General features: G+C 33.3%; 1 protein-coding gene across 1 annotated transcript in view; it reads right to left on the bottom strand.

Annotated features, from left to right (window-relative positions):
- KIF6 (kinesin family member 6) overlaps window positions 1–16,743 on the bottom strand; it is a gene marked incomplete at its 3' end in the record, with an annotated part of 147,333 nt that overhangs the window by 89,563 nt on the left and 41,027 nt on the right. Inside the window, exons 7-10 of the mRNA XM_082048141.1 lie at window positions 14,857–15,063; window positions 9,417–9,560; window positions 6,498–6,584; window positions 2,443–2,546 (exon numbers count right to left, since the gene is read on the bottom strand). Of these exons, the coding sequence (XP_081904267.1) occupies window positions 2,443–2,546; window positions 6,498–6,584; window positions 9,417–9,560; window positions 14,857–15,063 (542 nt within the window). The remainder of the gene's footprint in view (window positions 1–2,442; window positions 2,547–6,497; window positions 6,585–9,416; window positions 9,561–14,856; window positions 15,064–16,743) is intronic.

The raw sequence follows: 16,743 nt of genomic DNA, 5'->3' as shown, positions 1-16,743 counted from the left end.
TAACCAGAGACAGAACTCTTAGACACTATCTATTCATTTTCATGAATGCTCAGGACATTCATGGAGAGGAGACTCAGACAGATATAAACCAGCATGGTCACAAACATTATCACCATTTGAAAGCCAGCTCAAAATGTTTATATGTTCAAAATGACAGAAAGATATTTTCATTGAAGTAGTAGCTTTTTATACTATCATTTCATTATACTTTCGGTTGGGTCTTCAGTCCACATCAAGTCTTTTTATCTGCGAACACTCAGCTTGCAAGAACACATACAAATGAAAAACACATAAGCCCTGACATTTGATATTTTCCTCTAGCTGTACAGTTTTAAAAAAGATTGACCTATCTTTCAACATTTAACTCAGCTACAGTACATAATATTAATAAGCCAGTCTGACTCATATACATGACAGTTATTCTCTGGCAGTATCTTCTGCTCTCAGCTTGAAACTACGATACCTATTAAAAAAACCCTCTGTATACCATACTCTTTTTTCCATTTTAAGTCTATATTAAAAAGAATGATCTTTGAATAGAGCCATTATACGGTTAATCATTTGAGGTTCTTCTTGTTTATTATTGCTCTTCAGGAAAAGTATCGTATCTCAGGTAGCAGTACCTGAGAAAACATAAATAAATGATAAATTTAAAAAAACTTGAAGTTTTGTGTTGTCCTAACATAACTGAAATCTTTGAAGGTTATTTCTTCTTCTGTGTCTTATTACAGGTAGAAACTTATTAAACTCTCCACCTACTTCTTTCTGGAGGAATGGGAAGCAAAATTTGTTGCTATGATGTAAGATGAAACATTTTCTGACAATGTAACACACTATACATTGTGCTATATAGATAAAAAGGAAAATCATACAACTGACACACATTTTAGTCGCATGTTTCTGAAACATGGCCTCCCAGACGCACGCACTTGTAAGACTACCATTTTCGTGGCAAAAAGTCAGGAAGGAAATCTTAGGAAGATTCATGAGTATGGCCTAAAAAACCCAAATGATTTCCAGAAACCCAGTTTCCATGTACAAAATAAATAGCAAACAAGACCACAGTTGAAAATTCATGTGACAGATTAATACAGTAATGTTAGATTATGTAACTATATCTGAATAAAGTGACTGAGAATCATTCATTTTCTGAAGGACTAGTTCTCTCAGGGTAAAAAGAATCTAGCTATTATAATGAGGGCATTTAATTTTGCATGTAAAGAAAAAGATAGATACTTCTCTGTGCTTGTTTCTTTAATTTGCTTTCTATGGCTTGATTTTGCCACATTCAGTGCTACTCTATAATGTTCTTGGTACATTTGATTCCCAAACTTTCGGGAAGAATGATAGATAAATATTAACCCAGTAAGAACTGAGGAGATGTTTCTGGTTAGAAGATTATACTGGTAACTGCCTATGTTGAAAATGATGCAGATTGATGGTGTAAAAGAAATAACATACATAATGCTATCTAGCTCCTCATCCTTGACCCTGATGTAATTTAGCTTCTGAATTAAAACAGAACAAAATAATAAAATCCAAGAATGAATAATGACAACAATCTACATGAGAAAATCAAGGTTCAAGGTATCAGCTTGTCCTAATGTCTCCAGAATCTCCTTAATGTCAGGGGAAATTTTTAGCACTGTTAGTTTTCTCCTGGAATAATTCCAAGAGAAATTAAAATAAGACTAAAAAGTCTCACAGCTTTAACTCAGTTACCAATAATATACCAACCAAACAAAATCTCTAGGCAGTTACTACTTTCTTTATACAGATGAAGCACAGGGATTAAATAGGTCCACCCTACAGAATCAATTATTTTTTCAAAACCGGGAATTTAATTTAGTTGTTGTGAACATTGAGACCCAAGTAACTATTTCTACATTACACACAGAAAGTTCTTACATGCTGGACTGATCTGTTGCAAAAAGCTGTAAGATGTTACAGCACTTATGTGAATTAACCAAGCATTTTCAATAGCATGCTCAGTAAAAAATGTGAATATTTGGCTCTTAAGACATTGATTAATAGTGTATCAGAAATGCAAGATTTCTCTTGGCCCATGTAAAACTAACACTGCAGCAGGATACTTCTCAGCACAAATATTTCTTGAATTCTACTCAGATCATATATCCAGTTTTGAGAGAGACTGTTTTTTTATTCTGCACTATTATACAACACTTCTTTTTGCCTGGCATCTGACAGGCATTCCCATCCTTTGCATTTACTTCACTTCCTCAAAGCTGAGGCTGCAAAAACTCAGCCAGCAGCCTCATAGAGCTTTTCATGGAAAACTGCCATTCTAACCTGGCACCTAATTGCACTTTATTATTCACTCAGTTTAAAACTCTGAGATGAACTTAAATATTTATACCAACAAAGAAACTGATGAAGAGTATCACCACAAAAGAAGAAAATAATAACAATGTAAGCCATTACTGAAGTAGCTCCTCTTGTGAAAGTTCTGATGTTCTTTGCTTGCCAGTCACCAGCATCAGCTCATCCTTCAGCTCCTGGATCTCCTTTTTCAGCTTGATAATCATCTGCAAACAGTAAGGCATAAACCAAACATCACCTATAAATTAACAACTACTTTCTGATTTTTGCATTAGAAGGCTGAGTTTAGGGAAACCTTATAATTTGCTTTTTTTTTTTTAAACAACGTCTCTTTTTTTAAAAACAGTCCAAATGCCTTAAATACAGCAAACACTTCTTTTCCTTTTCCATTTATAAAAACTAGAAAAGTCTTCCAAACTCAGTAAATTCTATGTTAGAAGACATGGCTGTACAGAAAGATTTCAAAAGACTATTTGCAAAAGAGAAAAGTAAATTGCCATAGGATCAAAAGAGCTTTCTGACTCATTAGTTTTGCCTGTTAGTATTGAAAACACCTTTAAAATAGAACTGATGTCTTAGAGAATGGACTACACACGAAAAGTTAGGGCTTTTTTTACCTTCTCTTTAGAAACAGAAATACCAAAACAGAATCTTAGTATTCTAATCTTAAGTTTTCTTCTTTTGCATGTAACATCCACTCTTATTAGAATTATAAGGTACTGTAATTGTAGGATGTATCAGATGCTAACAACAACTGAATAGCATAAATCAAATTAAATTAAATTACATTAACAAACAGTAATGATTGGAAAATTGACTCACAGAACTGCATTAGATTTTTAAATTATAATAGCTCATTATTGGAACCTGTAGAGTTGGAAAAAATTGTCTGTATTAAACCATATTTTACAAATCCTTTGCCTCCCAGGGCCAAATTCTACAAAGCAGGGACAATATAAAAATCCCTAAGTCTATAATCCAAATGAGCAAATTCTTGAATACTTTATAATCAATCATTTTAATGATGCATGACCTTATAATGGCTCAAATGTATAAGGAGTCCAATGATATTTTTAGATGGATATGAGTACACATGCAAAATAAGTTTTCAGGATAAAAAGGTTTTCAAGGAAAAAGGAACAATTCTTGATTGCATGTGCTTTGTAGAAATAAGATTATTGTAACTAATGACACGTTTTCACTGGATGTTAAAATACCTTCAAAATTTTTATTTCTTTTAATGTTTAAATTTAACCATGACTTCCTGAACTTTAAATTAGTATTTTTACTTTAAAAATCAAAACATTCTAAACATATATGATTATTTCTTTTAACTCTAGACTTACATTTGTTACTATAAAGCATGAAAGGTGAACTTAACAATATTTTGTTTAAGAATCTGTTAAGGTGGTGAACTGCCAGTTACAGATGTTGCAAGAGTGTTTCAAGAATATTGCAGTCCAAACATTTTAACCTGATTTTAGGTTGCTTCACCCTAGTGCCACACTCTGCTGTAGTCTCTATCAATTACTGTGTCAATAAAACAAATTATGGGATTGGAGTATAATATAACAGGAAACTGAACTGATAGTACCATCCCTCTTCAATGTTCAACAGAAACACCATTTTCAAGACATGGATAAAAGACTGATTTTCAAGTATTATTAAGACAAACAAAAACCTGTAGAAGCATAACAATTTCATTTATATTTTTAAATGAATGCCAGAGTAGACTAGATTTAATTCAGGTTCAACAGTTTGGTTTTCAGTTTAAAAGAAATCCTTTGGTCATGAGTGAGAGAGGTTCAAAGCTGAATTGCTTAAAAAGTACTATGGGTACAGGTTCATCTTCATATTAAGATACACAGTCAGGTAGTCTGCATTATGAAGAATAAAGTTAACACAACAGTCAGACTTAACTCAGATCTATCAAGATCTCTTTATAAAGCAAGCATTCGATTTCCAGATGATAAATAGTGTAAATGGCATTTGATCTTAAAAAAAACCCCCACATGTAAGTCCAGCACTTTACTGAATAATCAGGTTGCACCATAAGAATATAATTTAGGTAGTTAAGATAGTCAACAAGTTCCACAATGAGCACAGAGCCAAATAAAGGCTAGGTACCTGTGTTCCCATGCAGTTTCCACAAGAGTGGATGGTTTTCTAATTCTCACAGGTCCACTTTTGCTTTACTTGCTAAATGATCCTGCAGAGCGACACATACCAAACTCATGGAGTATAGCTCCACAGGATGCAGTAAATGTTCAGGAGCCTGTACATGTTCCACCTCAATCAAAGGCTTCTGTAGCCATGGAACAAATATTTTGCATGATATGCTACTATAAAGCCTATGTAGGAAAGAAAAAAAAAAGGACAGACAGATGGAAATACAGAATTTGTTACAGACAAAAATGAAGAAGTTGTTCAGTGCCTACTAGCTTTATTTTTTTGGCCATTTTTTGGTGTTGTTGTTCATTTGGTTTTGGTTTGGATTTTTTATTTTTTTTTTGGTGGTGCTGTTACTCTTAGAAATTGTTTGAAAGGAAAAATAAATAAATAATGAGAAAGCTAAAACAGCAGAAAATCTGACAATAATCTGTTCCCTTTGAAATTCGAGGACAAGAGAAAATAAAAGCACAGTCCTTAACAGTAACTGAAATATGTTAATTACCATTGAGTAACAATGAATGAAATAATCATCTAATTGCCCAAATTTTAGACAACAAATGCTTCTTATGTTTTATAATCAAGCATTTTACAGTCTAGCATTCAATGGAAAGGCATTTCCTAGCCAGTTCAGAAGGTCATATAAGAAGAAAATAAAACTAGTATTTACAAATTAGTAATGAGAAATTTAGAAATACAATCATAATTAAACATACAGGACCACTTAAATTAAAATATTTAATTCGGATTTAACTTAGAGGTTAAAAGCTCAGTTCAATTTTATGTTGTTAAAAACTACGTTTTAAATATTGTCTGTTTATATATAAACAGAATAATATAATAGCTTAACCGGAACTTATTTGTCATCTCATGTCTCTGTCACAGAGATAGACGTTATACGGAAATGCATCCATAGTTCTTCATTGTATCCACATATGCAGCTTTGGCATGACCAATGTAATCTCAGTCTAACATTTCCCATATCAGAAAACATCTCCAATATACAGCATGCAACCCAGCAGCTCCAGTAGCTATCATTATCTACAATACTATGTTGAATTAATCAATCCTTAATAGGTGTACTCAGTGTTTAGATAGGAAATCAATTTCCCAGGTAATGCAGAAAATTACATTAAATAAATGAACAAAGGCCTCTTAATATAATACAACTTACTGCAGAGCACATCTTCAAACACATCTGGCATGCAACAAGCCAGAAATATATAAAAACTTTCAAAGGAAAGACTAACCAAATACTAAAAATTACAAATAAAATATATTTTTTGTTATGACATTAAAAGAAGAAAATAATTTTCTTTATTCAGCAATGCTTTATGCTTTACCAATATGTATTATTACCTCTACCATTCTCTGCACTTCCTAAATCCCAATCCATTCTGCAGAGCTCCTCTGCTGCTCTTTGGGATGTGAACATGAGCCAAATGCTCTATGTGGAAATCTTATTTCTACGTCCCATTTACCTGTCTTCCTTTTTTTCATAATGGTAACTTTATAGAGTTCTTAGCTACAATGTTCCTCGGACCATTCTCAAGGAAGGACTATATCTGTATGTCTTTTAGCTTTTAAATACACAAACTGTTTCAGTGCAGCAGTGCACCTTCATCAAGTGACTAGTAATCTTAGTAGATTTTTAAGAATTTTAAGGACATCCAGATATCTGTGACTATGATTTAGAAACTAACACCCTAAAAGAAGCAACACAAAGACAGTAATGAAAGTGATCATTGCTCCTCAGATGACTTAAGAGCTGAGAAAGCCTTTAGAAGTTTTATAAAGGTCCATTTAATTATAATCATGTTTAAAAGAAAAAAGTAAAAATAGCAGTTATTTTATAGAAAAAAAGGAACTTGCATTTGAAAACAATTTAATGGGGTGATTCAGTATAAAACCTTCAACATCCATTTGACTGCTATTGATTATTGAAGCTTAAAACAATCTCCTCTCCTCTGCCCCCAGAAATCTCTCACCAGTGTGGGGTCAATTTCTTCATTAAGAACTGCTTCATTTTTAATAAGAGCAACTCGCTGTGCAAATCTGCAGGTTGATATAGATTCCTGGAAAAAAAAAAAAATAAAAAAAGAGAAAAAAGAAAAATTTCATTTAGCTTTGTACCAGGTAGGTAGAACAGAGTGCTAATGAACTCATCAAACACATTTATATTTTTTGTACATTTTACAGAAATAATCTGTAATTTCATAATCCAAAATTAAAATATTCAAGTGAAATTAGGTTAGTATATTAACGACAATGACAACAAAACTGCCAAATCATAGTACATGTTTTAGTGACCCTGTCAATCCCCTGATCACCTGTGTTTGAAATGAGTTCCCAGCAGGCACTAAAGTATAAGAAAACTGTACTACTGAGAAGGTAAAACTCTGAATGATGAGAAAAAGAGAAAAGTAATTAAATCCATTTTTTGGCAAATATGGAAATAGACAAGTGTATGTAAAAGAAGCTGGGAAAAGAGCTGAAGGGAAGACAAGTGGAAGTCCATAACAAATGAGAAGCAAACCGGGAGACTTGGAAGGCACACGGAAGTATAATATCAGATAAAAAACTGTCAGATAAGTGAAGATGGGGTCCAGGAGAAAAGGAAGGCAGGGAAGAAAAAAAAAAAAAGATAAAAGAGGGAACTCCATGACAACCAGTGTGTACCCTCATCCAGGGCACAGAAAGAATTTGAAGATCCCTAAGTATTTATCTCTCCTTTGAGATCAGCTGATACTGACATGCTGGAACCTGGTAGAGAACTTATCTACTTGATGAATAAAAAAAACAGCAATTGTTTTCAGTTAGCTCGAAGAATAAAACATCATGCAGTAGTCTTAGAAATTCCAATGATGCTTGATAAACTGTGTGAAAAAAAAATTCTGAGATATGTCAGTCTGCATTTAAAATGCAAGAATTTACACATAACCCCTTGTTGTGGTTTAATCCACAGGCAGATAAACACCGCACACAACTGATAGCTTCCCCCGCAGTGGGATGTGGGAGAGACTCGGCGGAAAAAGTAAACCTCATGCATTAAGATAAAGACAGCTTAATAGAACAGAAGGGAAAATAATAATAATGACAATAAGATAAATAATAACAATACATATAAAACAAGTGATGCACAATGCAGTTGCTCATCACCCGACAACTGATACCCAACCAGTTCCTCAGCAGCAGTTCCCCTGGCCAACTTTCCTAAAATATATATTGATCATGATATCATCTGCTATCAAATATCTCTTTGACCACTTAACTTGACTACTTAACAACAACTAAAAGATCACTGTGTTATCAACATTATTCTTATTCTAAATCCAAAACAGCACTACAGCAGCTACTAGGAAGAAAATCAACTATCCCAGCCAAAACAAGGACACCCTACATTAAGAGAACTTTACTACTGTTACAGACTCATATTTCAGAATCAAAGTAATTCTGCAGTTTTCAGTCCTCCAACATATGAAAATACCAATTTAAATACATGGTTGTTTTTCCACAGGCCATGTGTCTCTTTTAGTGCTGGGAGGGGTGGTATCTGAATTAGGCTTACATGAAAAATACTAGCGTTTATTGCAGAATCAAAGAAGACTTCTCAAGGAAAAGAAAGGAAGGCCTTACAATTAATAAAGTTGCACACAGTCTTAGCTCGGCTCTATGTTTGCCTCTGCTGTATGGTTCCTGTGCTATGATGATCAGCTAATGTGATTTTAATTAGGTTCTACACATATATTAAGTACTATTACATGTACAGTACACGTACATATATTTCCACCAGACCTCTTTGCCCTGTTCAATGTGAAGCATATGCTAAATTAATGAGTAGCTAATTAATTCAGTCTTCAATGTTCATTATGTAAGCTTATGATCTATTTATTCTATGCCATCAAAATGGTAATCAAAGCTGACAGCTACTAATTTCCTAATCATTTTTTCTGCCATACTTATCATTATAGTATCTGAGGGCTTCACAAAAATAAATCAATTAATACTCTAGGGATTGCTTTGCTGCAGGTGTATGAAATAATTGCAAAAATGTTATGTAGGTGATGTGAGAAGTTGTGTACAAACTCTTTGATAGAAATAGGAATATAATCTAGTTCTCTAGGATAACGGTCTATCTGTCCTTTTCATGAGAGTGCCCTTTCCAACTTTGAACTCTCTGCTTCATTGATTTCATTGCAAGAGACAAAGCTATGTCCTAATGGTTTAACAAAGATATTGAACAGATTTGGCCCTAAAATTGAACTCTGAGGAGCACTGCTGGCAATCAGTCATGAGCCAGATATAGCCCCATTCACTACAGCCCTTTGGGTAAACAAAGAGAAGAAAACATCACTACATATAATTCCAGTGCAGAAAACTGGTGAAGAGAGATAGAAGTGTAAGAAAAATCTCCAAAAATCCCAGATTACCACACCCGATTCCCTCTCCTTCCAAGTCAGCTTTCTAGTTGTCCACCATACTCAATGAAATTTCAACTCCAAAGAAGTCTACAGAAGTTCTGCCAAGGCTTTCAAGTATGATACATAATCTACTTTTACATCTTACTGTGGAAATTTCATTGGAAATACGTTTCCATAGCTCAAAGATTTTTTCATCACGAAAATAGTAAATAAAAAAAAAAAATAGTTCGCGACTAGGTGCAAGTCGTTTCCCAGCTGCTCATTGACTTGAGATTACTTACAGAAAAGCACATTTCCTAAGGGATTTGTCTACATCCTACTGCAATTTCCACTGATTAGATTATGTCTTGGAAACAATGTTTAAAAGTTTTTTTGTAAGGATAAGAGTGAAACATACAAACTTGAACTGCAAACTTAATAGAAGTTGTAAGAGGATCTTTACAGAAGTGAAAACATTTTTGTTGAAAATAGATGAAAATAACATACATCTATGTTTCTTCTGTCTATAGAGAGTGTTGCTATCATGGTAGTCATGCAGTTTCCTCCCAGACTGTCTCTTAGCACCGAAGTCATCATAGAGTTTCGGTAAGGAATGTGGGACCGGTTTTTCTCTGCAAGAGCAATTATTACCTGAAAAAACAGCAAAAACTTTAAAATTTACATGTCTATTAATGACTGACACATAAAAAGAACAAAGGAAATTTTTTCAGAAACCTAAACTTCTGATACAACAAAACTATGCTTAAGCACCCAGTTAGCTGCAAACTCACCAATTTTATTGAAATAATTTCAACTTAAATGTCAGTGAGCTTATATCTCTTTGTAGGAGCTGGACCTGAAAGACCAACTAAATTAATTTTATCATATCCTAGCTTTACAGCCTCTCAGCAACATGGAAACCGAACAAGATAAATTAAAACCCACAGGCTTCCCTAAGACATGGGAACTTCTTGAAAATCTTCCTCATATTTTTTCTATCATAATAATAAAGTATGAATAGTATTCAAGTAAAACTTCCTTAATATTTGCTAAAGTATTATTTTAAAATTGCACATTCTTATAGCACGTTTCTTAGATGGGTCAATACATTTATTTCTGAGAAAATGTATTAAAGTGTAAAACACAAATAAAAGAGCACATGATTACAATGTATTGCTGTAAAGAAATAACTCAGTTTAGAATATATATGCCTTGGCCTAACCGGAAATGGTACACCTATTATTCTCAGTTTCCTTTCTCAACTGTTTACGTTATGGGACCTAATTATTATCAAATAAAAAGCTAGATCAACCCATGATCTGTTGTGATATAAATTATTATCTGTTATCTGGCCAAGCACTGTACTGAAAAACTAGCTATACAAGTTGTACAAGCTATCCTAAGTTATTAGTTGTTTTTCCTTTAATAAATGTCACACACCAGCATATATTTTTTTTATGCTTCACTTAAGAAAATCGTTATTTTAGAAAACTTAGTAGCAACTCTTTTGTTTGCACCAGTTTCTCTTAACAGTCTTCAGAAAGCTAAATTTTCTTATTGCTATAAATCTTACACAGGCAGCCCTGAGAGGGATAATTGCATAATATGAAAATCACTATCTTGTAAAGGAATCCAGAAACCCATTCCTGGATCAATGTTTTCAAATCTCATGTATTACAACTTGTTAGATGGAAATATGTTATATCTCTGTTAGTTTATAATCTTGCATAGAAACTTCATGGTAGGCTAGCATATACATTAAAAAGCATAGGCTCAGTCTCTGCCACACAGAGACTTTGATATGAATAGACAAGATGGGAAAAGATCCAGAGGGAATATATGTTATTTCCACTAAAAATGGGAACTGTGTTACAGAGAAGTTCATTTTTTCTGAAGTTCATGCAGGAGGTCTGTGTCCCAGGTAGAATTTGAACCCTCTCACACTGGCACTGAAAAGCTGTATGACCAGCTCTCATGATGCAGAAGTCACTGTACTGTCATATGACAGTCCCTTTAAAAGAAACTCATATAAATCACTAACTCAGCCTTTACAATCTAATCAAGGAATCCAGAACAGAAACAGAAGAAGTCTGAAGGAGGGAGAAATAATGTTCTTTCACAAAGTGACAGAGACCACCCATACAGGATCTCAACTTGCATCTTCTAACAACCAACCAAACGGAATAATCAGAAAATTGTCTCATTTCAACATGGCCAAAAGGGTGTTACTATCCTTCTGTTGGAAAAAAAAAAAAAAAGAAAAAAAGTGTTGTTTTTTTGTTTGTTTGTTTTGGTTGTTTTTATTTTGTTTTGTTTTTGTTTGTTTGTTTTGTTTTGGTTGTTTGTTTGTTTGGGTTCATTGCATTGTGTTCTTTTGTTTTTTAATACTGGTAGGTCTAAGCTTAAAAGGCCTTAATATCACTGAACTAGGACTGTAATATGATGATTAAAATCAACATAATTTAAGGCAGAAAGTTTCATTTTGTATCGGTGAAAAAAAACACTTCAAGACCTAATTAATTTTTTAAATGTGGAAGCTGTCAGAAATACTGTCACTTTTTATAAAATTTCATCTTATATAAAACATAATAGCATAAAGCAGGTACAGTCACTCACATATAACTTCACTGAAACATATAGAAATATTGTTAAGCACAAAGGAAGGCCTGAGACTCACAAGTCAATATGATATGATTGATATGAAATGTGCCTAAGAGTCCCTGTTCCTATCCACATCCTTTGTGCAAGCAGTAACTTCATATGGGCAATAGATTTGCACTTCATGCCAACAGGCAGCCAGGACATTCTCAGGGCATCCTCAGCAGATGAGGATTTTGGGGTGCATCAGTTACAGGTACAGCATTACCAGTTACATCTATATCTTGCAGTGTAGTGTATCACATGCTCTGGAGCCATATGCCAGCTCCAGAGGTCTCCTTTTTTCTCCTGTCCATCTGCAGTCACAAGACCTCTGCCACTGCCTTTCATCCATACCTAGCATCCTTCCAGATTACTGCTCACACCTCCCCACTCTTCAGATTTCTGTGAATTAAGCCTCTCATCCCACCTCCCATCTTTAGTAGAGTTTATCAGCTTACAGCAAAAAATCCAAACTCTACTGCTGGGTCTTGTAGTTAATAAAAAGCATTCTCAGCTTTTGGACATGTGCTTGTCTCTAGCATATGCTACAGTTCTTGCTGGAAATAATTCACCCCAAAAAATCATGATTTGCTAATTGGAAACTAATGTAGATAATTCACTTTAAATTATTAAAAAGTTCCTGGTTGGTGTTTTTTTTTCATTTGGTTTCTGTTGCATTTATTGTTTTATTGTTGTTGTTATTTGGTTTTTGTTTGTGTTGTTGGTTTGTTTTTTTTTTTTTTTCTGTTACTATAATATCTATGTATGTTAATTGGGAAACAACAAAAACAGAAAATTACTTTTTCTATAGGATGTACATACATCTAGCATTTGATGGCTGGCAGTGGTTTCAAATTTTATGGGCAAAAACTCCAGTAGGTGTGAGTAGCAATCATTCCCTAATGAATAAAAACTTTCAGCATTCCCTAAATGGAAATGTGTTAAATGGCAGTTAATGTGTTAAATTATAGTTAACAGGTGTATTCATCAATGCAGAGGGAACGTTGTATTCTATTGCTTTAGGGAAATACATACAGTTCTAATTCCACTATAGTGTCAAATCATGTGGCTGTTTTACTGTTCATCTGTAACACTAAATTCTGCCCAGGATACCTTTTGTTGTGTATCAGCAGGGAATGTACACACATTCAAAAAAAAAAAAAAAAAAAGCAGTGTAATACTAGAACATGCTACTTTGTCTTACAGACAACAAAAGCTACTGGGATATGGTAGAAGGGACTTAGAAGAGCACCTTCACATCAAATCACTGTGGGCATTAAAATAGAATTGTCCTTATTGCCACTGTAGATCAGCTGCATGACACTGTCTCATCTGCATTCTGTTCTAGACATATAGACCACTTGAGAAAAAGTGCAGTTGATTTATTTGAAGATTTTTTTAACACATTGTGGATATTTAACAAGTAGAGCAAGTGTGATAACACAGAACTGTGTTCCCATTGTCATCTTGACACACATAATTTTACATGACTATTTCATTAATGCAAACTGTTTAAAAATGGCATAACCCAACACTGAAACACTAATAGGTAACTAAATAGTTGAGCATGTAAATAAGCTTATTTTAAGGAATCATTGTACTTTACTTTTAGTCACTGCAAGGTCAGGATTGAATGGCCCAATTAGCACTGAACGAAAAGATATTTTTTACTGTCTTCAGTGGTCTTTTATTCACTATTAGAAAACTGTTTTACTAATGAGAAGCAATCCCAGACAGAACCATATGTGCTTATCTCTGTTTTTATTTTAAAAATAAGGGTTAAAAGTTGCATGACAAAATATGAATATTTTACGCTTTTACAGCACTTCAAACCTGAGTATCTCAAAACACACTACACTGATTATTAAATTCAGCCTCACAGAATCTCATGTAATGTTGCATCATAAATACCTAAAAATAATACAATAAATGAGAAGGGTACCAAGTACAATTTGTATGATTCTGAAGGGGTCAATTTTAGAATAACTTACCCTTGTCACGAAATACAGACATTTTTCTTCAAGGTAAAATTTAAGCAAATGAGGGGTATGAAAAAAATTCAGTATAATAGTAAATGACTGACTGCCACCTGCTGTGTCTTAAGCTGCTTCTTTTGACAGATGAAATATGTCTGATAGTAGATTAAATTAAATCTAAGAGATTTCTTTGTGTTAACAGAAAAACAAACAACATAAAAATGAAAAATATCCTTCACAGTAAGTGGAACTATCAGTTATATTTCCTAATCATAATTTTAAAGAATTTTCACATATAGACACCCACAGAATTTTGTTTTAATGGATTTCCTCAACACATATACTGTAGCATAATTTAAAAGGGATAAATTTGAATTTTATAGTTACACATTTTTTCTTCTCTCCCCACCCCTTATTTCTTTCCCTACATGACAGCTTCACAGACCTGCTATTGTTGTATATAAAAACATTTAAATAAGTCTTAAGAAAAAAATGCCATATTATCCAGCAGAATTCAAAAAAATAACAAATTTCTGGCAAAAGGAACAGTATTTACTGCGAAAACAATATTATGTATTCAATCTTAGAAAATTTCATTTCTCTTACAAATGTGACATCTGAAATAAAAAGCAGCAGTGAAAAGATAACAGAGATTTGAGTATACCTTAAATCAACAGGCTAATCCTTTTTCGGTAACAACAGCTAAATTACAAAGGTAATTTTTATTATTATTATTATTATTATTACTACTACTACTACTACTACTATTAGTAGTCTTGTTGTTTAAAACCAATTATGGTAGTTAATCCTTAACTACCATAAATACCTTAACAAAGGTAACTCCTCTCTCAAAGAGTCTGAAGATTCACATTAGTAGAGGAATAAAACAACACATGAGAGAAAAGCCTAATATTTTACCATATTAGAATGTTTGAACCAAATAAAACCTGATCACTTTAGTTCAATGATTCTTGAGTGATACATCTTGATTCCAGCTATAGAAGAGGGAGAAGACCACAAAGTACATTTTTTTTTTTCAGAAATATAATTGCAATCTTGTAAATAAATTATTTTTCCAAATAAACCAAGAAAACTATTTTAAAATACTACCCTGTATACCTACTATAAGTGTACTATTTAATTTTATAAGCTTTTCCTAAATTAAAATATGTTATTTCAAATGAAGAGCTATCAACTCAAACATTTTTAAAAACTGCATTAAAGACTAACTGAATATTTGAATCAAGATTTCCAAAACATTGTAGTAAATGTACTACATCCTAAACAGGATGTAGTAAAGGTAGAAATGTTTCACTCTATTCCAAGCTTACCTGTTCCAAATGATGTAATGAGAGGTTGATATATTTGGCTTCTGTCAATATGTGACCTCCAACTCCAGTCTTTGCAACACGCTCTGATCCAGCAAGGTCTACTAAGTGTAACTTGGAACGTCGGATAGTTGCAGATCCAGGTTCCTTGCTGGAGATGTGAATAGTGAAAATGCAGTGCGATCGGCTTGAGGCTTGGTTCATTGGTGTCTACAGTGAAAAGAAAGAAAGAGGCCTCAGTGCTCATTTAATAAATAAATTTAGCTTTTTAGCTCATTAATCTGGTAACTGAAATAATGTCTCCAATTTTTTAGCTATTGCACCTGTAATGAATATGCAAGAAGAACCCAAAAGGATTTACCTGGCACTCACATTCTGGCTAAATTCTTGGATAACTCTGATCTGGATAAATTGTACTGCAAGCAAATAACCTTGTTCCAAGATTCTCTAGCAGTGAGTATATCAGCAAAGCAGCTGGCCTTACTATGCTGAGGGATACTGGGAAATACTAGAAAAAGGCATCTTGATCAGAGGGAAAGTTACTAATTCCCGATCTCCATCAGGTCAATGTCCCCATTGGTAAGCCTCCCCACCGCCCCTGCCTTTTTTGGGGGTGGGCTAGATAGCTGCCAGTATAAGACTAGGAGTTTCTAGAAGGCTTTAGACTTTCAAATTTTCATTACTTTTGTGAAAAAAAATTAACTTGGCAAAATCTGTATCAGAATTTTATGTGGCATGAAAATTTTCATAAAAGGTTTAGCATTAAATATGTTTATTTGGAATAGCTAGTGCCATTCTTCTTTAACCATACACATGGAAACTCTTGGTCCATTTTTAGAGATGCTCAGCTTTACTATGACTTTAGTGATGTTCCCACTATATTAGAAATGCAGAACAGAAGATTTTAAACAGCTCTCAGATATTTTAGATTTCAAATGGCCACACACCATCACACATGCACCCTTCTTTTCTGAAACAACATATAAAAGAGCTTTAAGCATCTAAAGGCCCTTTCATTTACTTATATCAAGCTGTTTATGAAAACTGAAAACTAAATGAATTCCTTATTATCCTCGTTTATAAATAGCTAAAGCTTTAGAATATCTATGGAGATTATAGGCTTACCATACAAATAGTATATTTATAAACTATAACAACTATGACTGCATTGTTATCAGGCCATAAATACTTGACTTGCAGAAAAACAGGGTAGTGAAATAAATTAATAATTAATATTATTAAGTTAACAACAAAATCTATACTTATTTATAGCTGTTTAAAAAAGATTATAAAAATCCTAGTTAAATTGTATACATCAATCTCATAATATATACTTCACTCCTTTCTTATTCTTGAGTAATTATTTATCTGGGCATACCCTGTGATTCAGATTACATATACCAATATATTGCCTTTATTCCATAGTCTGCTTTGTTATGAAACATTGTAAATGTTAATATAGCCTACACATTACAGGTGTTAACAGCATTGTCTTGTTAATCTAGAAAGGACAGCTCTTAACAGAAAGATTGTAAACTGAATACTCTCATACCAGGAATAATATGAACAGCTATACATCTTGGTTGTAATATCTACCTTTCAATTTAACTTTTTTTTTTTTTTTTTCCCCAGCCTTAATAGTGCCATTACAACTGAACTCTTTTTGGGAACAGATCCAGTTCAAATGTAAAAATAATAATAAAAAAAAAAAGTCTGCAAACCATAGGTATTTAACCTGGATCAGTGTCTGGATTCAGTCACAGCACAGCTGTAGAAAACAGTCCTCCTAGAATAATTGAAAATGGCAGGATACAGCATGTGAACAACTAGGTGTTGCGCAGGAATAGTGTATGCTTGTAGTTGTTGGCGAAAATTCTGTAATGAAATTAC

Source organism: Streptopelia decaocto (assembly GCF_964273445.1).
Source record: "Streptopelia decaocto genome assembly, chromosome: 3".
Classification (NCBI taxonomy): domain Eukaryota; kingdom Metazoa; phylum Chordata; class Aves; order Columbiformes; family Columbidae; genus Streptopelia; species Streptopelia decaocto.
Note: the sequence above shows the minus strand (reverse complement) of the source record. Positions and strands in the feature narration are given on the sequence as shown.